This window comes from Micropterus dolomieu, linkage group LG11 (genome assembly GCF_021292245.1).
Source record: "Micropterus dolomieu isolate WLL.071019.BEF.003 ecotype Adirondacks linkage group LG11, ASM2129224v1, whole genome shotgun sequence".
NCBI lineage: Eukaryota > Metazoa > Chordata > Actinopteri > Centrarchiformes > Centrarchidae > Micropterus > Micropterus dolomieu.
Genome location: NC_060160.1, coordinates 26,406,138 through 26,431,159, shown reverse-complemented (window position 1 = coordinate 26,431,159; position 25,022 = coordinate 26,406,138). Strand labels below are relative to the sequence as shown.

The 25,022-nt window shown below is 39.8% G+C and overlaps 2 protein-coding genes across 4 annotated transcripts in view; both read right to left on the bottom strand.

Annotated features, from left to right (window-relative positions):
- Positions 1-5,550, bottom strand: part of pals1a (protein associated with LIN7 1, MAGUK p55 family member a) — a 38,984-nt gene extending 33,434 nt beyond the window's left edge. For both annotated transcript variants that reach the window (XM_046063661.1, XM_046063662.1), the window contains exon 1: positions 5,365-5,550. The gene's annotated coding sequence lies outside the window, so the exon portion shown is untranslated. The remainder of the gene's footprint in view (positions 1-5,364) is intronic.
- A 1,434-nt stretch (positions 5,551-6,984) lies between these two features.
- gphna (gephyrin a) overlaps positions 6,985-25,022 on the bottom strand; it is a 49,055-nt gene continuing 31,017 nt past the window's right edge. For both annotated transcript variants that reach the window (XM_046063660.1, XM_046063659.1), the window contains 7 exons: positions 24,102-24,189; positions 23,804-23,877; positions 22,717-22,781; positions 13,304-13,407; positions 12,395-12,491; positions 10,814-10,952; positions 6,985-10,694 (listed from right to left, as the gene is read on the bottom strand). In XM_046063660.1, coding sequence (XP_045919616.1) covers positions 10,819-10,952; positions 12,395-12,491; positions 13,304-13,407; positions 22,717-22,781; positions 23,804-23,877; positions 24,102-24,189 — 562 coding nt within the window. In that variant the 3' untranslated portion in view covers positions 6,985-10,694; positions 10,814-10,818. The remainder of the gene's footprint in view (positions 10,695-10,813; positions 10,953-12,394; positions 12,492-13,303; positions 13,408-22,716; positions 22,782-23,803; positions 23,878-24,101; positions 24,190-25,022) is intronic.

The following is a 25,022-nucleotide window of genomic DNA, read 5'->3' as shown; positions in this document are numbered from 1 at the left end:
ACAACATAAGGAAAATCAGGCCCTACCTCACTCAGTACGCCACCCAGCTTCTGGTACAGGCCATGGTTATCTCTCGCCTCGACTATTGCAGTGCCCTCCTAGCAGGTCTCCCAGCTTGTGCGGTGAAACCCTTACAAATGGTTCAGAACGCAGCAGCATGTCTGGTTTTTGATCAGCCCAAAAGGACTCATGTCACTCCATTACTCAGTGACCTCCACTGGCTCCCCGTGGCCTTCAGAATCAAATTCAAGTCACTAATGCTTGCATACAGAGTGACTACTGGGTCTGCATCCATCTACCTAAACTCCATAATACAAACTTACGTTCCTTCTCGGCCGCTACGCTCCTCCAACGAACGCCGCCTGGCTCTGCCGTCCCTTCACACAAAGCAATCCCAGTCCCTGTTCTCATCTGTGACACCACGATGGTGGAACGAGCTACCACACGCCATCAGAGCAGGGGCGTCCCTCTCTAACTTCAAGAAGCTCTTAAAAGCTCATCTCTTCTGAGAACACTTCCTCTTATAACACCTCTAACTCCTAACCTCTAACATGCACTTCCTGTGCTCTTCTTCTTCTATCCCCTACAATTATCTTGTATTGATTGCACTTTTTTTTTGTTAACTCTTACGTCTTTCCCTAGGTATTTACCCCATTGATGCGATATGTACTGTGAGCTCTTACTAGTATTTATTGCTGCTCTTACTAGTATGTATTGTCAGTTGTAGATCTGTATTTGATGCTCTGTTGATGCTTTTATGTTATTCCTCAAATGTAAGTCGCTTTGGATAAAAGCGTCTGCCAAATGAGTAAATGTAAATGTAAGCCCTTACTTTTGAAGTAATGTACAGTCTAAGCTATGGTGACAGGTGACTACAAACTGCAGCTTGAAGAAAGAGTGATGGGGTTTCGCCGGGAACTTGCACTGATTTCAACCCTGGAGAAAAACAAAGTCTCTCCTGTGTTTCCCAACTACGGTCTGGGAGCCGAACAGGAATAGTTAGATACTAACGTTGCTTACCAATAATATTAATGGAAACAGGTCTTATTTATCTATTTAAAACTCAAGCAGTCAAGTAAAAACAATATAAAAACACTGAATTAAAAGCTGAGCCAGCTAACTCCCAGTTTAGCTCTCCGCTAAACTGAATGGCAATAAAATTAATCAGTCCAGTAACATTTGGAATCTAGACTTTCCAAATGTTATCGGACTGAATAGATCAAATTCTGAAGTAAAATGAGTCATTCTTAAACGACGCATCGATGAATCCTTGAAATAATCTATAGAAGCTTCGAATACTAAAATCATCGTTAGCTGCATACCTAGTCATCACCATTTATATCTATAGCAGTGACATTGTGTTCTCCCCCTTACAAGAAATTAACTTGTTACATAAATGACATTTTGCTTCCTCCTTATCCTTGGCTTTAGTGAAATGTAGCCAAGCCTTTGACAGCTTTGCACATCCAGCCTGACCAAATAAGAAATAAAGCAAATTAGTGCGTGAGGCAATTCAGTTCTTCTTTATTTAGTTGAACATTGTTTGGGAGGCAATTCAATTGAATTCAAAAACGTATGTATGTTTGTGCATCAGTGATTTGATTTAAATGACTTGACTTGTCTCTCGAGACATCAGGTTACATTATAGGACCCGCTAGTCTCTGTAGCAGTATCAATAAGAAATTCAAGAAATTTGAAACCAGGCCTCGATCCCCATCGCTGACGAACACTTAGACAAAATCACCCCAGCGCGCTTTGTCAAGACGGCAGCAAGACAGCACTGCAAATCCTATTTACTTTTGACCCTACAAAAGCATTGTATATTACGATTATCAACACAAAGAGTGTGTTTCTGTTATTAGTACTCACTTGAAATACGTTTCTTCATCACCCCCAATGTTAAAAGTAATTTCTACACCACTGCTGTTAAGGCAATGTAACACCGTGCCTCATCTAATCTTTATTTTGTATCCATTAATTGTTAAATTAATCAAGTAATAAAAATTATCTTTGAATAATCTATATATGTTAGATTAAAGTAGCAGTAAAGTGCAAGCACCTCAAAATTGTACTTAAGTACAGTACTTTAGTAAATGCCGTAAATACTTGGCTACTTTCCATCAATGACAAAGTGTGTGTGTGCGCGTGTGTGTGTGTGTGTGAGAGAAGTGTGAATGTCACTGGGAGCAGAAGCAGAGCTGCCTCTTATCTTGTGTTACACACACACACACACACACACATACACACACACACACACTTAAAAAAGGCTGTACCACCCTGTACCAGACAAAGAGAAAAAGAGCCAAAATGAGGGAGAGGGGGTGAATACAGATATAAGCTTGGTTTATATTTAAGTATTTCAGGTCATGTATTGAATAAAAAAAAAAGTAAAGAAATCTATAATCTTTTGTCAGTGTCCTTAAAAACACAACACAAAGCCTTGACATAGTTAAAGTGGTAAAGTGTTTTTAACTATGAAGTAATGGTGCAATAAATAGTCATGGAAACATGTTGAATTACCACACCATTCAGATATATCAGGGTACATGGCTGCTCTAATTTGGCTGTACGACCATTTGTTGGTATGTTTCAAATAACAATACAAATATTTTGTTTATTATTTGAATGGTGAACCAGTATTTAGTTTTTACAACATTTAAACTGTACTGAAAGCCGGGCTAAGCTGCTCCTAACACGGCATGCTCACCCAATCCATTGTTTCACTGACTGGCACTCTGAAATTGCTTAGCAAATGCTCAAACAGCACACTAGAGTTAAGCACACGGACCAGCAGTGGCAAGGAAGGAACCATCATCATATCCAAGGTGAACGACACTGACCAGGTGACAATAACAGCCCCAGTGTAAGTCTAATCCTGATTTAGTGACACATTTTGACTTGGCAGCAGCCTAACTTTGGGTCTCAATCAGCTCAGAGATCCAGAGTGAAAATGAGAGTGAGACAGTGAGCGAGAGAGCATTCCAGAGAACAGAGGACTTCTGTATTTTGCTGGCCTCTGGCCCAATGTGCCTGTCCTCACCTCTCTGCTTCACCAGCTCACTGTGTACGTGTGTGTCATAAAAGTAAGCTTTGACCCTGTCACCATAGTGAGGTGACCTCATACCTGGTAGTAGTGCCTATCTAAAGGTCAGTTCACTCTATAGAGCACCAGGGTGTTCACACACTGTCCTATAAAGTATACTATACAGCTGGCGACGACTAACCACATGCACCTGCAGCTCTGTGGCTAGGCTGCCTATAACTTAAGGGAGGGTACATGACTAGATATTCCTCCCAAATTCTACTCCTATCCTATAAAAACACATTACTATTACTTTATATCTAAATGTGGAACTTGCATTGTTTGTTACAGAGCCAGGGCTGAGTACAAACACCATTTTTTTTTTTCAGTGCACACACTGAACAGCTAGCAGGCCGTGAGAAAATATTCACTGAATTTGACAAAAGGACATGAATTAGAATCACTTACCCCACCTTTAAGTTAGGTTCAAGTCCAAACCTGTGAGTAACATATGAACCACTAATATTTATGCCACTATGCAACACCAGAAAAACCCAACCCTTTTAGGCTAAACTCCTACACAGATACAGATCTCAGGCTATGGCATACAAACATGCGTTCTGGAACCAAAACACATTATGCAATACATTAATTTAAAATACATAGTATTTGCCACAGTATGGACTTAGCACCAACATCTAAAAATATAAATTCAACATGTCAGTAAAACTGTCAAGCTTTCACCAATACAAAATGTCTTAGTAACGGCTGAATGCTTGACAGGTTTGACATGTGACAAGCCCATGTTTCGTTGGGATCTTTTCAGTATCAGTCACTTTTCAATGTCTACAATGCGGAAAGCCACATTGAAACGTATGCCACCACATGGAATTCAGTGCAAACCAACCGCTTTTGTACTGAATGAAACAAATGAAAGTTTTATTTAAAACATATTATAAAGAAGCATCTACACAAAATAAATCTGTAAAGACCTGTGGTTAAGTGCATACATGATCTTCTAGTTGACACTATATTGTACACTTCAGCTGTGATGGACAATACCATGACACACTCATTTGTATTTCCACTTGATCCTATCGCAGGTACACAGGTGATTATGAGATGTCATGGTTTCAGCCGACATACCTGTTCTTACTAACAGGACAGGACTGTTTGTCAGTGAAACTACAGATTACTCTGTTAAAATCTTCCAAGCTAGTTTCTTGCCCAAGTGCACTCCAACGATGTTTGTTTAAGGAGAAGACTGTAAGGTTAAGCTTCTCTCAAACACACCACACAACCTGGCTACATGAGCAGCTACACCATGGCAACATGTCCGACAAACTAAATCTGCATAGTGTTATCAATGCAGGTCTGCAGACAGCGAGATTAATTCACTCACATAAGGCGATTTCAGTGTCAGTACAGTTGTGACTGATAATATATGATTCAGTAAAGTTTGCCCTTCTCCTCCTCCATCTTTACATCTCTTGTGGTAGAGACAGAAAAACGCTTGACATTAATTCTGCTTTCCGAAGTATTGGCTTCATTTTATGTTGGCACAATCCAATGCATAATAAAGATCTAATAAAGTTATTACTTTTGAAAAATATGTCTGATTTAGATTCTTATTGAATTAAAATCTGCCACGCCTCAGACAGTCTTAACTTCTTATTTCAGTCGGCGTATGTGTATTCTGATAACCACAGAACACCATGCATTTTTGAGCAGCAGCAAGTTAAGCAGCTAACGTTAACTAGTAGCCAGCGTTTGGTAGTGTTGACACGGAGTCTTTCACGAAAGGTGTGATTAAAACGCTGTAATATTAGCCAACGCTACGGGATAAAAACTGCACACTATTGTAAGATGACAAAACAAAACACAGTCCTCTATTGTAACGCCACCGTTGACTGTAACGTTTATCAATCAATGTTACATGTAAGCATGTAATTTTATTTAACACTGAAAGTTAGAGTTTCTTTCTGTATTTGACAGGGCGGTGTGACAGCTAGCTATGTGTACGTTAACGATGGCTATAAGAAATTACAGTTTGGTCTTTTACTATCAAAGTAAACCAAAAGTAACGATAGCTGCTCTATAACGTAACGCTAATTAGCTTTATTTTCAATAGAAATAAAGTGCTTTAAGTTGGTATAACCCGTTCGCGGCAGTTTAGCGGTAACTACCCTCACAAAACCTTACTTTATTTTGTAAGTGTGGGTTCATGTTACTTAACGTTATCAGGCTAATGTTAGCAGCTAACTAGCTAGCTTGCTCCTTCCTGCAGCACCTGTTGATAACAAAGCCGCTTCAGACCAGACCGAAACCACTGGAGTACTCACTCTGCTTCTGAGTTGTCCGCGTACTTCTTTAGCTGCTAAATCCAACTGGGAACTCGTAATTAAGTGTTAGTTGTAATCCAACCAGTCGTAGTTCCTAACGTTACTTATTTTTCTAATTCTCAGTTTCACTCCAACAGACGTGTTGCTCTTTTATCGGACACCGCGGCTCTGTCCTCTCTCCTCCTCTCTAACTGTCAGTTCCAACTCCAGACAGGGGGAGGAGACAACATGCCACCAACTAGATAAAACACTGATGCTGATTGGATACAACGATGAGAGGAATCTTGTCTAAACCAATCAAACACGTTGCTACATCAGTAGACTGTGGCAAGTGAACGCCACACTGGAATAACTACTAGCCTATTGATAAATTAGTATCGACGCCAAAATGAAGAAGAAACAGGATAACCAATGAAAAAGCATCTGGTGGGTCATTTAATCTTTCTGACATTTTTCGTTGAAGATAACATTTTAATTTATTATTTGTTACTCTGTAGTTCAATTCTTATGCAAGGATGTGTGCAACAACACTTCCATATGTTACTGCTAACGACATAGATGTCTTTTGATCCTACTGTTTACTATTTGCAAAGCGGCTGAGTCAGGTCTGTACCGTGTTCCCAAAGCATTTCGAACAAACAAAAATGTCCTTTTAATACTGATGTTGATGTGTCATCATTTCCACAATGTCAATACTTGATGCCAGGTTCATGGGGATCACAAGGTCGAGCTAACCTGAAACTCAGAGCTACATATAAATACTTTAGCTGGGCTTTGTTTTCATTTCAAGTAAAACTTTTTTAATAGGTAATGTTAGGGAAAGGGAAAATACTACTGAAAATACAACAGATGTTACATTATTTAAAATCAAAGTAACAGTAACACAAGTAGGGTATTAATGAACATATAACCAATTTTTCAGGAAAAAGGTCGTTTTGGGGATGTTCCTTAAATTGTGTTTAAATATCCATTTTCACATTCATTGACAACATCAGTGGCCATACAGCATTTGTCACTGGAAGACAAAAATCTTTAAAAAACCCACACAACTTACTTTCTAAGTGCCAAAATGCTTCCAATATTAAACAAATTCCAATATTCTGCCAAATTTGGCAAAGACAAAAAGGAAGTTTCTACAGCAATAAAACGTGTTCATCTTCATGGGGTTTGGCATATTTTCTTTTGGTTTAAAATTAGATTATACAACATTAATTTGGGCTGCTTGATCTAACATCAAGTATTTTGATATAAAGGCCGAGAGAAAACTTTATGCAAAATTACAAAAGAGAAAATGGATTTTGCAAATATATCCAAAGTTTTTTTTTGCTGAGTCTGAATGATGGAATATACATTTAGATATTAGTTTAGATATTCATAATCCTTCAGTTCTCTTTCTCGCCTAGGGAGACTTCCTTGTAATTATTGATACAAAAATGCCTATTAAATTTATCTGAAATAACTGCATAAGGCTGTAGTGTTTCTAGCTTTGCACACCTAGCTCTCGCCAATGAATGAAACTAAAGTGACTTTTTAGTGTTTCAATTCAATTCAAGATAAGTCTTCAATATTATATCACATATAATTATTAAAAAAAACAAAAAAACATGCCCAAACAGAACATACAGAATAATCAGGATTATTTTTATTAATTCATCTTCAGTTTCAATAATATCATTACAGAAAAAAACATCCTCTTCGTTATATTTATACAGTAGTAGTAGAATGCTGTGTCATTGCTTCATTACAAGTGCTGGTCATAGTTTATAGTGTGTGCAGTGTGACACTGAGTTCAGTCCAGTGTTACGTATCACTCAGTACAAAGGCAGTTTAACAATAACCTGCTTCTTCTTATTCAAATGAATCTATCTGGGTTTGATTGATCCTCTCTGGGCAGGTACCACGACATGCTCTGATGCTGCATTCATGTCATAATTGGTTTACTGTAAATATGAGCTGCCGAAAAGATAAATTTGATAATTGTTTTAAAACTTTTTCAATTTCATTTGGATGTGGGCCTTCCACTGAATAAATGACCACCTTTAAACTGCTGCAAAAGTGTTACCTTGTTCTTCCACCTTGTCTTACATGACATGAACCCAGCATTAGCCACTGATAAGATAGATATATGGTGCATTTGAGGTAACTGGGAAGTTTCTGACATCTGAGCTAGAGAAATAAATGAGAAGACAGTGTTGGTTCCAGAGCCTGGACTTTAAGAACTCTTCTTATGTACCAATAATCGCATCAAGAACTGCCATGAATGTAATTTAGTCAGATCAGAAGTCCTGCCCAGGTGCAGCACCCTGGTCTCACGCCTGGAATGAAACCTGCCCAAAGAGAAAGACATGCCCTCTTTATGGGCATGCATGTGTGGAGGAGGAGGGGAAGTAAGAGGGAAGATGAGGAGGAGAGGGAGGAACAAGGGGAGAGGGGTCAAAAGCTCAGAAAATCTGACCAGTGATGCATTCAGGCCATAGAGAAACGATAGTAGACATGAGCTTCTCATCTGGAAGTTAACTCATCATATGCCTGGGGGTAATTGAAGCATGTAGATCAGCAGCAGCAACCAACATCTAGAAATAAACATCAATTACTAATATTATCTTAGTGTCTTTACGTACCATTCAATTCAAAAACTACCAGAACTTTGTACCAGTTATTCCAATATGACCTGAAAGCAGCAATAAACCTTTGACCATGTGGGTTTGTTTGGCACTGATAGGAAGAATCAGAGGAGCTAGAGGAGTTAAGGTATGGTGCATTGGTGAATGCTTAGGACTCACAGATTGCATATAATGCATTTGAATGGTCCTTGTTAATTGGTAAACAATTTTAGTTCAGTGCTTAATCAGCAGGATACAGCAGCCAGCCGGCCTACTAACTTGTTAATGCTAACAGTAAACTAAGCTTTTATAGTGGGCTAAATACCAAACAAAGTTTCTATATTTGTCAGTGTTGCTCAGACTATGTACAGTACATTGAGAGAAAAGCAGTCATATGACGTAGTTTGTTTTACCGCTTTGAACTGTGTTGATTCTTTTGACTTTAACAAGCACCTTAACACTGTCATGGTAGAAATACACCAGTTGTGTAATGTACGAGCACCTGAACGTGACACCCTGCTTTCAAGTGATGTCGGGTCTGAGTTTTCTCTGAGTTGGGAAAACAGAATGTCACAACTCACTCAAGCAGCTCTTTTGTTCATGTTCGTTGGTATAGAAAAAGATGGGGGGCGCCTGATTGGCCAAACAAAAGCCAGCCTTTCAGACTAGCTGTCAACTCAGTATAGTCCTTCATCTTTGGCTATTCAAAGGATAAGGTGGATTATATTCTACATTTTTCTTACCATCAACAAATCCCATGAAAGGACCCTAACCAACAATAGATCCTAACAAGTGTGTGTGTATTCAAAGCCTGCTATTTCTTATTACTCGGTGCCAAAGAACTCCATTGTTGTCCAAAAACTCCTAAAAAACACAATAATGAGCCACACTGTTACACTGGTTGACATGCTCCTTCATAACCATTAACACACACACACTGTAGATTATTTTAACTAAATCCCACATACACCATCCTGCTGCAGGAAATACTCACTAAATGTGTAATAATGCGTGGCTGAAAATAGTCCCCAACAAATGTACCGTTTCCTCCTGTTTGAGTAGTGTTTCCTAAAAACCACAGTGCCCTGCTGAAGGTTTATGAAAGCAAAGTAACTATATAAACTCAAAAATATCTTGGTGGATGAGAGACAGAACAGAACAGATTCTAATGTCACTTTCAATATGTTTCTGCTTGTTGGAACAGGTGAATTGATGAAGTATTGGCACTTACAGTAACGAGCGTAGTTGTCGTCAACTCGAATTATCTTCACTTCACCTGCTGTCTGTCTGTCTGTCTGTCTGTCTGTGTGTGTGTGCGTGTGTGCGCACCACACATACCTGGTTTCAGTACCCATGCCTAAACAAAAGGATCTGTCTTATTCATCGCATGTCAGGCAATCTTTTTTGCACACGTTCTTATATGTCAGCACTAGACTGGAAACAAGAGGAAAAACTGCTCGCCTGGTTCTGTCTGACGGCAACCTAATCCACCTACCAGCATCTCTAAAGCTAACATGGTATATCTTGTTTGTTTAATTCATTAAAATATTGTAAAAATAACAATTGCTGGTTTTGGTCCTTTTTTTTGGATTTGTTGATAATAAGAAAAATATTGAACATCACAAACATTATCCTGTAATAGTTGTAAAAATGCAAATACTACAATTATCAAAGACTGTCTAAGTATTTCAATTTCATACTATAGTTTTATGGTGTAAACTATAAACCTCTGTGAATCAAACACCACTTGAATGCAGGGTTACAGTTATTCTGTCAGTGTGGCCCACCTCTGATATGAGGGAAGTTCCTCCCTGACTACAGATCATAGAAGTCATTATGGATTTTATTATAACAATTATATTTATATTTGATGATGTGCAAGAGAGGATTTTCCTGCCTCGCACTGCCTTAAAGCTGAGCCACTCACCCGCCTAAAAGAGTTTCATGGCTTTCATTGAGTCATGATGAGTTTTAGAGTTATACTACACTTATGTATGGTTTGAAAGTGTTACATCTGAAGGAAACATAAAAAACAAATCTCTTTGTATTTTTTTCCTTTTTGGCAAAAAAAAAAAAAAAAAATAAAAATAATATTTACTGTACTGGCACAAACTATAACAGCAGCTCCAACCAAAAAGATGTCTTTATATGCCTTTAGTTCATATTTCTTTCAATACGGATGGTAGGGTCAGTGTGTTCCTGCAGGAAGGGGTTATCAAGGAGTTTCTATACCTAGATAGAGGATGGCAGAGCAGAAAAGAAAAGAAGGGGGAGAGAAGGAAAAAAGGTCAGGAGGAGGGGAGGAAGGAGGGGAAAGTCTCTATATCTCTATATCTACCAGGGGAAAATGTTGAACGCACAAAGCAAATGAACAGGAGAGAAGAGGGCATGATTACTACTAAGATGATAATATTCAATAAGAACCATGATAATATATTAAGAATATCAATAATCATTATCATCAGGATAATAATAATAATAATATTACAGAATAAATCTCATATTTTATATATTTTTTCACATTTTTTTCTCCATTGAAATACAGTGATCTCCTCAGAGCAGACCAATGAGAATTCAGCCTCCGCTGGCTCCGATTGGCTGTTGCATATGACATCACAGCTAATGGCGACCAGGTAGACATGCATCACTTCCTGCCCCCGCCCATTTCCTGTCCAGACAGGAAGTCCTGGCACTGCCATGGTAATCGGTAGCGAGTGACATTTAAGTCTGGGGGAGAAAGTATTTTGGTGTTACAACTGAATGCGTTTTGTAATTGTAAAATACATTTATAGGCCATCTGTAAGGCTACAAGTGACTTGAATAAAACAGATGAGAATATAACAAACCTGCATCATAGCCGTCCGATGACCATGACATCCACAACCTCTCCCTTATGCAGCTCCACATACTGCTCTGTTTTAGGAGGCAACATCAGCAGACCGTTGGCGCTACGCATTGACATTAGCCTGCTGGATACCTGGTTGCCTAGAGAAAAAGTGACAGAACATTTATGTATTTATGGGACGTGTCTGCAGTGTTTACCATATTTTACAAACAAATATACACTGAATATAACTGTTTAGAATTAAGTGAGTTAATTCTACACAGCAGCTATGGTAATCTTAACATTGTAAATGCTATTTGAAAATCCCCCCTTTGCTGCACAAGTGTAAATTCCCCTCCCTGTTCATGGTGGGGTTGGTTCATCAGTAATTAAGGTCCAATCAAAACAGACAACTGTTTCAAAATACTACCTAATTTAAAGGTGGATTGAGTATTTATAGTGCAGCCGGAAAGTATTCACAGCGCTTCACTTCTTCCACATATTGTTAGCCTTATTCCAAAATGGATGAAATCATAATTTTTCTCAAAATTACACCCCATAATGACACCCTGAAAGAAGTTTGTTTGAAATCTTTGCAAATTTATTACAAATAACAAAAAAAAGCACATGTACATAAGTATTCAGTCTTTGCTTAATACTTTGTTGAAGCACCGTTGGCACCAATTACAGCCTCAAGTCTTTTTTTAGTATGATGCTACAAGTTTGGCACACCTATTGCTTCCGTCTGGCCACTCTCCCATACAGGCCTGATTGGTGGAGTGCTGCAGAGATGGTTGTTCTTCTGGAAGGTTCTCCTCTCTCTAGACACACTGGAGTTCTATCAGAGTGACCATTGGGTTCTTGGTCACTTCTCTGACTGAGGCCCTTCTCCACCGATCGCTCAGGTTGGCCGGGCCTCCAGCTCTAGGAAGAGCCCTGGTGGTTCCAAACTTTTTTCATTTACAGATGATGAAGGCCACTGTGCTCATTGGGACCTTCAATGCTGCAGAAATTTTTCTGTACCCTTCTCCAGATCTGCGGAGATCTACCGACAAGTCCTTGGACTTCATGTCTTGATTTGTGCTCTGACATGCACTGTTAACTGTGGGACCTTATATAGACAGGTGTGTGCCTTTCCAAATCATGTCCAATCAACTGAATTTACCACAAGTGGACTCCAATCGCGTTGTAGAAACATCTCAAGGATGATCACAGGAAACAGGATGCACCTGAGCTCAATTTTGAGTGACATGGCAAAGGCTGTGTTTTTTAATTTTGATAGATGTACAGATATTTCAAACAAACATCTTTCACGTTGTCATTATGGGATATTGGTTGTAGAATTTTGAGGAAAATAATGGAATAAGGCTGTGACATAACAAAATGTGGAAAAAGTGAAGCGCTGTGAATGCTTTCTGGATGCACTGTATACATTGCTGTAGTTGAATTTCATCATCTCCGCACATTATGCATTTGGCATCATGATACATTTTATGTATTTGTCTGGGGTTGATGAGGTAAAACTGATGATGTAAACACTGGTGTGTGTGTGTGTGTGTGTGTGTGTGCAGTGTGTGTGTGTGTATGCACATCCTGTGCTTACCTGTGCTTTGTGCCCAGGGCAGTGGCTCCTGGTGATGCCAGGTGAGAATACAACGGTGGTACTCTGGTCTGGGATCCAGCTTCACGTCACAGGAGAGCTGAAATACAGTCAAACAAAATGTTACTGACATATTAAATATGGATTTTATAGAATCAAAAACCTTCCAACCTTTTATTGGTAATAAAACATTGTTCACTAGGTACATTGCTTCACAAATATATTTTTCAAGTGACTCCCGGTGAATCCCTTTGTTTGTAACCAGAAACAGAAGTCTCACTCAAGGTCAATTTGCCCTCTGAAATTTAGTAAGAGGCGAGTTGTTGCAGGAAGAGTTGGAGAGAGGAGTTTGTTGTGTTGGGGTAACGTTAGGAAATTAAGTCCTGCTAGCAGTTCCTTTGCGTGCACAACAAATTCCTCTCCCTCGTTTCCTGCAACAAATCGTCTCTCACGAGATTTCGGAGCGAGAATTGTCGTCGAGCAAGTCTTCAGTTTCCAGTTTAAAAACAAAAGGTGTCACTGGGAGTCACTCAAAGGGACCCTGGTATAACAGGTGTCTGACAACATCCTGTCAGTTGCAAAAAGAAGCACGGACGGTAATTTTGACCGGAACAATTGCCCTCAAGCAATACATCTACAACAACTTACCTGTACCTACCAGTCATTACGACACTGTAATATGTGAAAATATTGGTCAAGTTTAGTCAAAGGTATGCTGGGGCTCATAGGAATTCAGTGTATTGCTGAAGGACATGTCAGCAAGGTGGGGATTGAACCAGTCATCAAGTTGAAGGATTATCTCTACACTTAATACTTAATATGCTGCGGCTGCTTGTTATTATAGATTACTTAATAGCTTATAAATTTAACCTTGTGTGTTGGTGATATTCTATGTGTGTGTGTGTGTTTTACCCTAGCTTTAATAATTGTAGGTCTGGGATCCAAAATGCCTTGCATCTTCCTCAGAGCAGGAATCACAAACAGGTTACATGTCACCACTGCAGACACCGGGTTACCTAAAAAACAACAACACTGGGTTACTAGGATAACTATAGGAAAGTCTGCAAACCACTAACTATACAGTTTTGCATTGCATACACAGCGAAGAGTGTCCACTGTACAGTATCTCACAAAATTAAACGACACTTTGCTACAATGCCAAATAGTGAGTGTTCAGCTTGTATAACAGTGTAAATTTGCTGTCCCCTCAAAATAACACATCACACAGCCGTTAATGTCTAAACCACTGGCAACAAAAGTGAGTACACCCCTAAGTGAAAATGTCCAAATTGGGCATAATTAGCCATTTTCCCTCCCCGGTGTCATATGACTCATCCGTGTTATAAGGTCTCAGATGTGAATGGGGAGCAGGTGTGTTAAATTTGGTGTTATCGCTCTCACACTCCCTCATACTGGTCACTGGAGGAAGTCCAACATGGCAAAGAACTCTCTGAGGATCTGAAAATTTGTTGCTCTAGCGTGCTCAGCTTCATATCCACAGGTTCTCTTTGGGAAATAGACATATGAGTGCTGCCAGCATTGCTGCAGAGGTTGAAGAGGTGGGGGGGTCGGCCCCACTCAGTACTCAGACCATATGACGCACACTGCATCAAATTGGTCTGCATGACTGTCATCAAATAAGAAAGCCCGCAAACTACTAGCTGAAGTTAATCAGACCAAGATAAACTTATTTGCTTCAGATGGTGTCAAGCATGTGTGTCTTGCCTACAGTCAAGCATGGTGGTGGGAGTGTCCTGGTCTGGGGCTGCATGAGTGCTGTCGGCACTGGGGAGCTACAGTTCACTGAGGGAACCACAAATGCGAACATGTACTGTGACATACTGAAGGAGAACGTGATCCCCTCCCTTCAGAGACTGGGCCGCAGGGCTGTATTCCAACATGATAACGACACCAAACACACCTCCAGGATGACCACTGCTTTGCTAAAGAAGCTGAGGGTAAAGGTGATGGACTGGCCAAGCATGTCTCCAGACCTAAACCCTATTGAGCATCTGTGGGGCGTCCTCAAACTGAAGGTGGAGGAGCACAAAGTCTCGAACATCCACCAGCTCCGTGATGTCGTCATGGAGGAGTGGAAGAGGACTCCAGTGGCAACCTGTGAAGCTCTGGTGAACTCCATGCCCAAGAGGGTTAAGGCAGTGCTGGAAAATAATGGTGGCCACACAAGATATTGACACTTTTGACCCAATTTGGCCATTTTCCCTTAAGGGTGTACTCACTTTTGAGAGATACTGTATGTATGCATGCACTATAAGCTGGTCTGTCTTGTACTGTCCTGTACATGTCTACGTGTTCATCTCTTTACACCAGTGTGACCCAGACACATTCATTGTACTTACTATAAATGTATCTTGATGTCAAACCACAGAGGAAACCTTGGACTAAGTCAACAATACTGTCTGGAGGACACTCCCAACACAAACACATTAGAAGTCCTGAGCTGAGCTGCTACTTTTTCATAATTCTGATTTGACCACAAACAAAGACATCCAAGTCTATGTCCAATGGCAGTGTGGAAAGATTTTAATTATTTTGCTTAACAGAATTTGTAAAATGTCTTCAAAACAGTGACACACTTGTCGTTTATCGATTATCAGAATACATATCTCACTGGAGGTGAAAAGTTATGTCTGGGTGCACTGCAGACACCATATGTTTGCTGACGGCTGGTGAAAAGGAAGCTGTAGCTACTAGGAGCTTCAGTTTTCTCATCTCCTCAAGAACTGACTTGTCTTTAACTGCCACCAACAGCAGACATAATAACAATAGTGATGATTACATATTTAGGCCTTGACCACACCCACACATGAAATATAGTGCCACAAGATGAGTCCTCAACTAAGTGAACCAGCGGGTAATGGTACATTTATGTTGCACAGGTAATGCCCATCTGGATTGTTTTCAATGGAAAACCAAGTGGTAAAATCCCGTAATGCTGACGACATAAAATGCTCCCCACAAGAACTAAATTCTTGTAACAAAAGTTTAATTTTCACAGCAGCACTAAAATGTCACATATTTCAGTAGTAAAGTGGCATTTTACATAGAAACATGATATATCACTAAAAACTTTAGTGTGGCTGAGCTATTCCAGTTTGGGTTCAAGCACACCTAAAAATAGGTGCTGGTCACAGCCTGTTTGGTTTTGATCACATTTGGTCTCTTTAAAGATGCCTTAAAAAAGTCTGGTCGAAACATCTGTGGTACACTGGAATGATTCAATCACAATTCTTTTTCAAAATAAGACCATTAAATATTTGAAATGAACTGAAATCAAAATCATTATGATAACAAGAAGGCAGTTGGCTGGCTGACTTACGTCCTCTGGTGAAAACATTTTTAGACTACAATGTCATTGCAGCATGAAATGAGTTCTGGATAAGCAGGTAGAGATAGAGGTGACTGAGAGTCAGGGGCTGAGGTCGCCATGATATCTGACAAGAACAAGGACCAGGAAAAGTAGCTGGCAATCAAGAATGAGCATAAATATGCCAGGTGAGTGGTTTGCTGGAATAATGACACTATTATTTGGGATCATCACTCAATTAAGGGTTACTTGGGGGTCAGGGTTTTGTAGACACGTGGATACTTTATAGGCAATTTAAGGAAGGATTTGTAGGGTTAGAGGACCTCTAGGGGATTGGAGGGTATGACTAACATTCTAAAGGCAGAGTGAGAAGGAAATTTGTAGGGTTTAAAGTCATTTCAACTTCCTCTGGTACAAAAGGAGGTTTCACGCAACTGAAGGTCATTTAAAGGTGGGGTAAGCAATTCTGGAGAAATCCAACAGCATGACAAATACTATAACATAGAGTGAACAATAACACAGCAAGCAATGCAATTAATGTTAGCCAAGTGTGGGATAGAAAACTGGCCCTACAGTTAGCTTATGTGTGGGTTAGCAAACGGCCGTTACAGTTGCTGGAACATGCAGAGAGGACAAGACGGTTCCAGAGCCAGCACACCAGCTCCAGACAGACAACTCTGCTGCTGCTATAGCTAACATCTCAACAACAGCAGATCTTGGCAAACAGAAAGTCAGCTGAATGTCCGTGGTCAAGTCATTTAACGTTAGCTGACCAAATCATATATGGAATGGCTGGCATAGTGTTGAATTGCCTACCCCACCTTTAAGGGTCATTTGGGATTCAGGATTGGAACATAAAAGTTCATATTGGTGTCCCCATTAACTGCCTCTGATCACTTACTTTGTGTTTCACTGCTCTGTGTTACACAACACAGATGTGATTGGAGGTCACAGTAACTGTAACAACAATTTGGAATTTCTTGGCTATTTATTTTAGCTGTTGACGCTACAGTACACTACTGATACAACAGTGCAAAAAGTGTTTGGAGCAACAGTAAGTCTTCTAAACATGCACAGTCCACATGTGCAAAACTGAAGTTGTACAGTTAAATCTTTGGATCATCACTTATGATCACTGCAATACGCATGACGTATTGCAGTGAAGTGTAATTTCATTACAATGGTGTCCTAATATCTAGCACTGTTTGGGTAAAAGGTCATTTAGAAGAAATCGGGACTTCTTTCCTCCAAGCAGGATGAGTGCAGTCAGAGGAGTCATTTATGGGTCATTGTGGGTTCAGTTTCAGGACCTACTTCCTCTAGGTGCAGGGGTTAGTGGTTGTCTGGCCTCGGTCTCACTCGGGGCTACGACCTCCAGCAGGGAGGGCCCAGTCTCTCTGAAGTTGAAGTTTCCTTTAATAACGATAGCAATACATATACAGTGCTAGACTGGAGCAAAGACCAACACACTCCATATCACAAGGGCCCAGCCTAAGGCCACAGGACACACTATGTTGTAGGATGCCTTTACATTACTATGACGACATTACTGACATCTAGCACTGAAAACAACAGTGGAACTGCAACACAGGTTTTAACAGCACAACAGCACAGTGCTTTAGTCAAAGAGAGACTGGGGGTCTAAAGGGGCTTTTTAACCCATTTTTTGTGCAGACGTCTTTAATTCTGTTAACACTCGGCACAGAGAACACTAAATTGTTAGCAGCTCTTCAAAGGACAGTTCTGCCCATTTCTAACCTAAACCCTATCTTTAAGTTATTTTCCACTGGATCTGTTGGTGCCAACAAAAACAACGTCAGAGGGAGAGACACGAGGCAAAGACACTGCGTGTGGTGAGTGTGAGAGACAAATGCATGCAGGCGCTCTGCAAACAACAGGAACTTAGTTATAGTAGTTTGGTCCACAGACTTGCAACCATAACTGTCAACAGTCGCAGCTGCAGCAGTGGCTATGACAGCTCATGAAGGCAACAAAGCTAGTTGGAGTATCAAAATGTGTTTTTGAGACTGAAAGACTAAGCTAAAACGTACGGAAATATTAATGTAATATAATGAATCAGTTTTACTTTGCGGGCATGCAACCCACAAAACTTCGGCATCACTTGAGACTGAGCATGCTGAGTTAGCATGTAAATCACAGAATCTGTCCAAACGGAGACTAAATGAGGAGAGAGGAGAGTAGAACAGTTTAACAACATTAACTTCAAGGCAACAGAGGCCTCAAACCAAGCTGCACTGTGGATGGCAAAAGTAGTAAAGGCCGATACCACTGTGGAAACACTCATAAAAGGTTAAAGAAAAATGGGAATAGTGTAGAATTAGTGTGTGTGTGTGTGTGTGTGTGTGTGTGTGTGTGTGTGTGTGTGTGTGTGTGTGTGTGTGTGTGTGTGTGTGTGTGTGTGTGTGTGTGTGTGTGTGTGTGTGTGTGTACGTCCGACCTTGAAACCAGCTACAGAGCTAACCAAGTTTCACCCAAAATGCTGCATGTATCCAACAGAGAGGAAAGAGAAACATATGTTGAGAATGTATGACGCCAAAACAGCACCACAAATTGTTTCTATGCAAGTCCACATACAAGTAGCATCTCGACATGTCAGGTTACACCTAGAGCCCGACCGATATATCAGCCAGCCAATATTATCGGCTCCCCTGTTAACAACACTGCCTCACCACAAAAACCACAGAAGAAAACGATCAGTTGACCGGAGTTTACCGCAGCATTTAGAAACAGGCAGAGGGCTGTGTTAGCGGTGAGTCTGTCTTTGTCAAGTTAATTACTATCAATAATAATAATAATAATAATAATAATAATAATATCAACAAGATATTAAGTGTCATTAAATTGACATGGTCTATCTGTAGCCACGATTTAGCTCTTATTTGGACAGGCTACGTGTAGTCGGCTTTTAGCCCACCCGGCGAAATAGAGGCGATCAGTGGTCTAATATCATTGCTGTAGCCCTGTTTCAGACCAAATAGGTTACATGTAGTTTTCACCCATGCAGCTGTTGAGGTGCGTTATATAATTTCATCAAATGCAAGTAAACGTTTGAAACAGTTAAATTATCTTTATTTTCGCTGTAACGTTCACTACTTTAACTTTCATTTTCAATTAAAACAAAATGCAATTACTATTTTCAACCGCTAGATGGCAGCTGTAGCCCTGCTGACACATGACTGCTGGCAACGCAAGACTTGAAAGTTAGACATCAGGGACGGCCAGATCTCGCGATAAAGACATCCGCCATTTTTAAACGAGGGATACGTTACGATTTCGGCCTTTCAGCGAGCAACGGGCGAGACTTTACTGCAAACACTGGAAGCAAAAAGACATTTACTTTGGTCTTATAAGTATCTGTGTCTTTGTTTGACATGTCTTCATTATTTATTTAAATGATATGTTAACGTGTAGGAACCGGGACATTTCAGCGGGTAACAGTGTAGAGTAAGGCATGTTGTGGTTAGCTTAACATTAAGTGTAACTTAACGTTACTCCATGATACCGATACCCACGGGTTTCCTCGTGCCCATACAAACTCTATATTATCTGAATTCAGAAGGGGTGAAAATAAAACATGTACAACCTTACCTATTATAATTTGTAATGACAGCCACACATATTTTACTCACTAGATCAATATGAAATGAAAACATGAGTTTTTGACACTAAATATTTGTCAACAATAAATATTCAGAACAGAACACTTACTTTGACAGCAAATAGCTCTCTCAAAAGAATAAAAGAAACTTTCTCTATTTGGTTGTTCTAATGCAACATGGCTAAAACATGTGTCCTGTTCAAGTATCTTTATATTTTCCATAGAGATAAATGGGTCAGTAATAAATACTTTTAAATTAAAAAGAAAAAAACGTTATAAATGATTTTTTTTTAACCTTCATGAGAATGATAATTAGAAATATACTGTATGTTTTCATTTAAAATCATTTGATGATAGTAGTCATGTCAAATTATAATGTTTACTTATGTTTATATTCTTACATATGCAGCAGTTATGGATCCCATTTACCCGAGAGACCCTGTTTTAGCCTAGACGTCTGGGCTCTGTTTAGACGTCTATTAGACGTCTTTTAACAGTGAAATTGCTTGCTGGGTAGCAGCTCACAGCAGGTTAATGTTATGGTAGCTGGGTGTTAAAAGCTACGCTGCTGGACAGATGTAAGTGTACATTTATTTCAAACAGTTTAGCTGTTCTAGTGAAAGGTCCTCATTTTTCTCTAGTTCATCACTTCTAAATATTCTCTAAAATCACGTAACATTACAGCAGCTAACGCTGCCTGTTGCTAAATTAGCCACAAAGCTAATGCCGTGTTTATCAGTGATGAGCCGTTAAATTATAGTTTCTGACGTATTCTAAATATATCTGCGAGCCGCCTGTCAGCAGTTAGTTGGCATGTGGAAATTATTAAACCAGAGCGGACATGTAAATAAACGTGAGCTAAACAAGAATGTAACACGGCTTCCCGTAGCTCCTCTTTGTGTGACGTTGTAGATGTGAAATGCTGTAGTTATAACGTTAGTTAAATGAAATCTCAAAGTTGCAGGTCCTCGTTGTATACATTCCTGTAGTACTAGATGCATTCAACAGCAGCTCACTGTATCCTAGACAGCATGATTTATAGTTTCACGTAGCTAGAATTAAAGAGTGCTAATGAATGGATGAACTAGATGTGAATGTGCTACATTGAAATTATGGCAGATTATGTGTAAAGTGAAATACACACGCTTATTCTCTCACCGTTTACAGACGGCTGAAAAAGTTGCACCTTCCAGTAGCAAATATTTATTGATGTGCAATTGTTTACATGTTCACTTTTTGAAACTGTAATTGATTTTATTAACATAATCCATTTAGGAAACAGTTTTATAGCCTACATACATACCAGCTTTCAATATCGGCCTGTTCTAAGTGTAGTTTATACAGTAAAGCGGTCTACTATCCAAATCATTCTTAAAATCAAAATATCAGCTCATAAATAGGCTCTTTTTCACTTTTTAATATCGGCATCGGCCCCTAAAAACCCATATCGGTCGGGCTCTAGTCACACCATTCCAGAAAAGCAGCAATTTAATCACATTTGATCCATGAACAGGTGCGCCCAGGCTAGGCTATGCGTTGTGTATGTATGGATGTGAAATGTCACCACATAATGCAGCGCTATGTAGACTTGTATATATTCCCCTTAAATCATAATACGTTGAAAAAGACGTATGCCATCACAAATAAACTAACCAACAGTGTTAGGCTCGAATTTATTTGCATACCAGAAACTGATCAAGAGATGCAGGGCCCAGGGCAAAAATGGGAAGAACTGTCTTTAAAGGCAGAGTGAGGCAGGTTTTACACACAGGCCAGGCCAGAGACTGCTTGAATAAAATAAGATGAACCTTCCCTTTGGATGTGTATGGAAGCCCTAAGCGGCCATTATTTCAATATTTATTTTCCCATTTTCCCGTGATGACGGGATAGTTTTCTCGTTATTTCGAGATAATGAATGTTGTTTTCTCGTGATAACGGGATAGTTTTCTCGTGATCTCGAGATTAAAAAAGCAGGTAAACTATATCACTGGTTAGATCAGTTCGAAGTGCACAGGACTCGGATACCAAGGATTGTGAGTTCAACTCCTCCTGTCAGTGTTTTTTTCCCCCCTCCTTTTGTACATTTTTTATCATTTTCTTCAACAAAGTTGTTATGAAGAGATTCAGGGGAATCCAATCACACAGTTCCTGACGGCTATTTCAGAGGTTAAAAGGTGGATGGAAAAGTCCATAGGTTGATGTATGTGGACTTATCGCCGGGATGCACACAGTCCAGCACGTGTTTTATTGTGTGCATGTAAAACAGTCTCTTCATAACCACTTTGTTGAAGAAGATTATAAAAAAGATTTTTTTTTTTAAATGGTCCTAAGCAAGGATCGGACACACAATCCTTTGACTGTCCTGTCCAGTGCTCTACCAACTGAGCTAACCAGCGACACCCATCTCCACTTTGAAATCATCATTAAAAAACACTCCTGCCGACTTAAACTACTGTTTTTTTATCTCGAGATCATGAGAAAATGATATTGTTATAATGTGAAAACAACATTCGTTAACTCCTAATCTCGAGATAATTATCCCGGTCTTACGGAGTAAGAAAAATATTTGAATGGATGCCCGCTTAAGGCTTCCGTAGATGTGAAAGCTACTGACTGACCAACATCTGCTTTTAATAACTATTAGTCCAGTATCAGCAGTATATCCATCTAACAGAACAGAACCATAAACAAACCATACACACCAAAGACGATGACAGCTAGAGCACAGAAACACAAGACAGGGGCTGGTGCTACATGTGGGTTCAGGGCAGGAAGGGGGGCTGAAAGGAATGGCCAATGTTGCTCAAGCAAGTAAGACTGTCACAATACACACTCTGGAGGTCCAGTTTCCACCCTGCTGTGAGTATGTTTATCCACAGCAGTGGAACCATGGATCAAATAGTCCAGTCCGTGTCGATATTTCCAAGATGCCTTGCGATCGTGTCACTCTGTTCACCCACTCTTTCTTTTCTGCTCTCTTGTTATGTTTTTCTAAATTAAACTATCCCTAGCTTCTATTGGGTATGAATGAGCACTTGATTTATGTATTACCAAAGGAACCACGCTTGAACCAACACATACATATTGTTCTGAATGACAATATATAAAAAACTGCATCTTGTAATGTGCTACCATGTGTCCTTAACTCCTTTTCAGGTGTGCCTGCTGTTCTGGTGTCCAGGTGAAGGTTACATACAGCAAATGGGATATGGCTTCAGATGAATCATCTTAGTGGGCATTGAGCCAAAGAAACACTAAATAGACCATTAGTGCAAAGCAGTGAGGTGTCAAAGATGGTCCAGGGGATTGGACGACAAGGAGATACACACTGACACCTAGACAACACACACCCAGCTACTGCAGACATAAATAAATTACCTGGCAGAGCAAAGATGAGTTTCCGTGCTCCATCAATGTCAGCTGTGGCAAAGGTAGTAGGAAGACTGAGGAACAGACACACCGAGGTCATTATTTTTCCTCAAGATGTCATAATAGTATCAGAGGCAGTGGCAGCATCAGTAACAGCACTACAGTCATAGTAGCAGCAGTAGTACTACAATAAGATTTAATAATATAATCAACATCAGTTGTAGTAGCAGCAGCAGTAACAGTAGTAATAGCAGTAAATTGTAGTAGTGAAAATAATAACAGCAGCAACAATAGCAATAGTAGTTACAGTAATAGTGACAGTTGTAGTGATGTTAGTACAAGCAGTACTACAGCAACAATTGAAGCAGTAGTTGCAGCCCTACTACTAGTAGATGAAGTAGAAAGGATAGCCAAACAATACTAGTATTAGCAGTAGTTAAAGCAGTACAAGCAGTAGTAATAATGGAAATAGAAGTAGTAGTAGCAAGAGCAGTACTAGTAGTGGAAGTACTAATAGCAGGTGCAGGTGTAGAAGAAGCAATAGTAAAGTGTAGTAGTAGTAGCATTAAAAATAGTATTGGCAGTAGTAGAAGTAGCAGTCACAGTAGTAGTATTTATACTTTAGTAATGACTGCAATACATATAGGGCTGAGCGATATGGCCAAAAATGTTATCATGATGAAAACATTTCATATCATTCAATAAAATAATAATAAAATATCAGGATATCAAATCATATTTTTTTTCCAAGTTTAAAGGCTGATATTTACTCCTGAGTGAAAATTTAATGAATTAAACCAAATATTTATTGACTATATATTGTTATTGAGGAAAATTATATTGCGATAATTCTCATTGTTGTTTTATTGCCCAGCCCTAAATACATATAGTGAGAGTTAGCAGCAGAAATATCAGAAGTAGCAGAAAAGGTAATAAAGGCAGTAGCACAAGCAGCACTATGAACAATATGAACAGAGAAGGAGTTCATCTCATTTCTCACCAGGAGTCAAAAAGAAAATGGGCTTGGATATAAAATCATGTTTCACCATTTTAATTAAATAACCCCAGCCAGACTCCACCCCCTCCCCTATCTCACCCTGGCTTCATAAAGACTCTTCCAAAGTGGATCTGAGCATGAAGGTCAATATCCAGCACCTGCTTTAGGTAGTCCTGATAAGACACACAAACACAGACAGACTGTGAGACGGGACCGCTTTCATATGTTGTTAGAGCAGAAAAACAAATCTGGAGCATAAACAGTCAGCAAAGAAATATTTTGCAAAAAAGGTTGATGAAAATGTGGCTTTTTTCTTATTAAAGATAAGAATATCTACTCAGCATGTCAGTGACTTCTTTCATTAGTTTGAGGAGAAGGGTCATAGATGTGACGTTACCTTCTCTCCCATGGACACGCCCCCTGAGGTGATGATGACATCGGCACGACTGATTCCCTCATGGAGAGCTGACAGCAGGTCATCGGGGCTGCAAACACAAGCAGGACACGTCAGACATTGATGTCATCAGGAAATGTTGACTATGGCAATGGCTGCGCATGCAGATGTGCTGCTCCTTCAAACTCCGCTGCATTTTTGTTTTTTTACAGTAATTGGAAAAGGAAGCCTGGATTTGGATTAAAAGCCAGCGGACCTTGAGATGATCCACCCAGCCTTATCAAAGCGGACCAGGCACCGTGGCGGGTGTTAAGAGCATTGCTGGCCCAGCTTGGACTTAAAGTTGCTCCTGGCTAATGTCCTGGACAAAATGGGACTCAGGTTGGCCAAGCAAAATGAAATCAGAGACTGTTGTGCCAACATCATTACAGAGACCTGCTCCATCATCCCGGATCAAGCACTCGGCGGGCGCAGGACTGGCAAGAGGAGAGGAGGCGGACTGGGTGTGTTTCCCAAATTTCTGATTTTTTTTGTGAAGATGAAAACCATATTATCATCACTTGTTCTTCTTTACATTCCCCCAGATGCAAATTCAAAAATAATGAACTGCAGAATTATTCCCTGGGTGTATACATGTACAGTGGGGGAAATAAGTATTTGACCCCTTGCTGATTTTGCAGGTTTGCCCACTTACAAAGAATGCAACGATCTATAATTTTAATCATATGTACATTCTAACAGTGAAAGACAGAATCCCAAAGAAAATTCCAGAAAATCACATCATATGAATTTATTAAAATTGATAACCATCTGATGAGGAAAAACAAGTATTTGACCCCCTGGACAAACAGCATGTTAATATTTTGTAGAAAAGCCATTATTGGCCGGCACAGATGTCAAACGGTTTTTATAGTTGGTGACAAG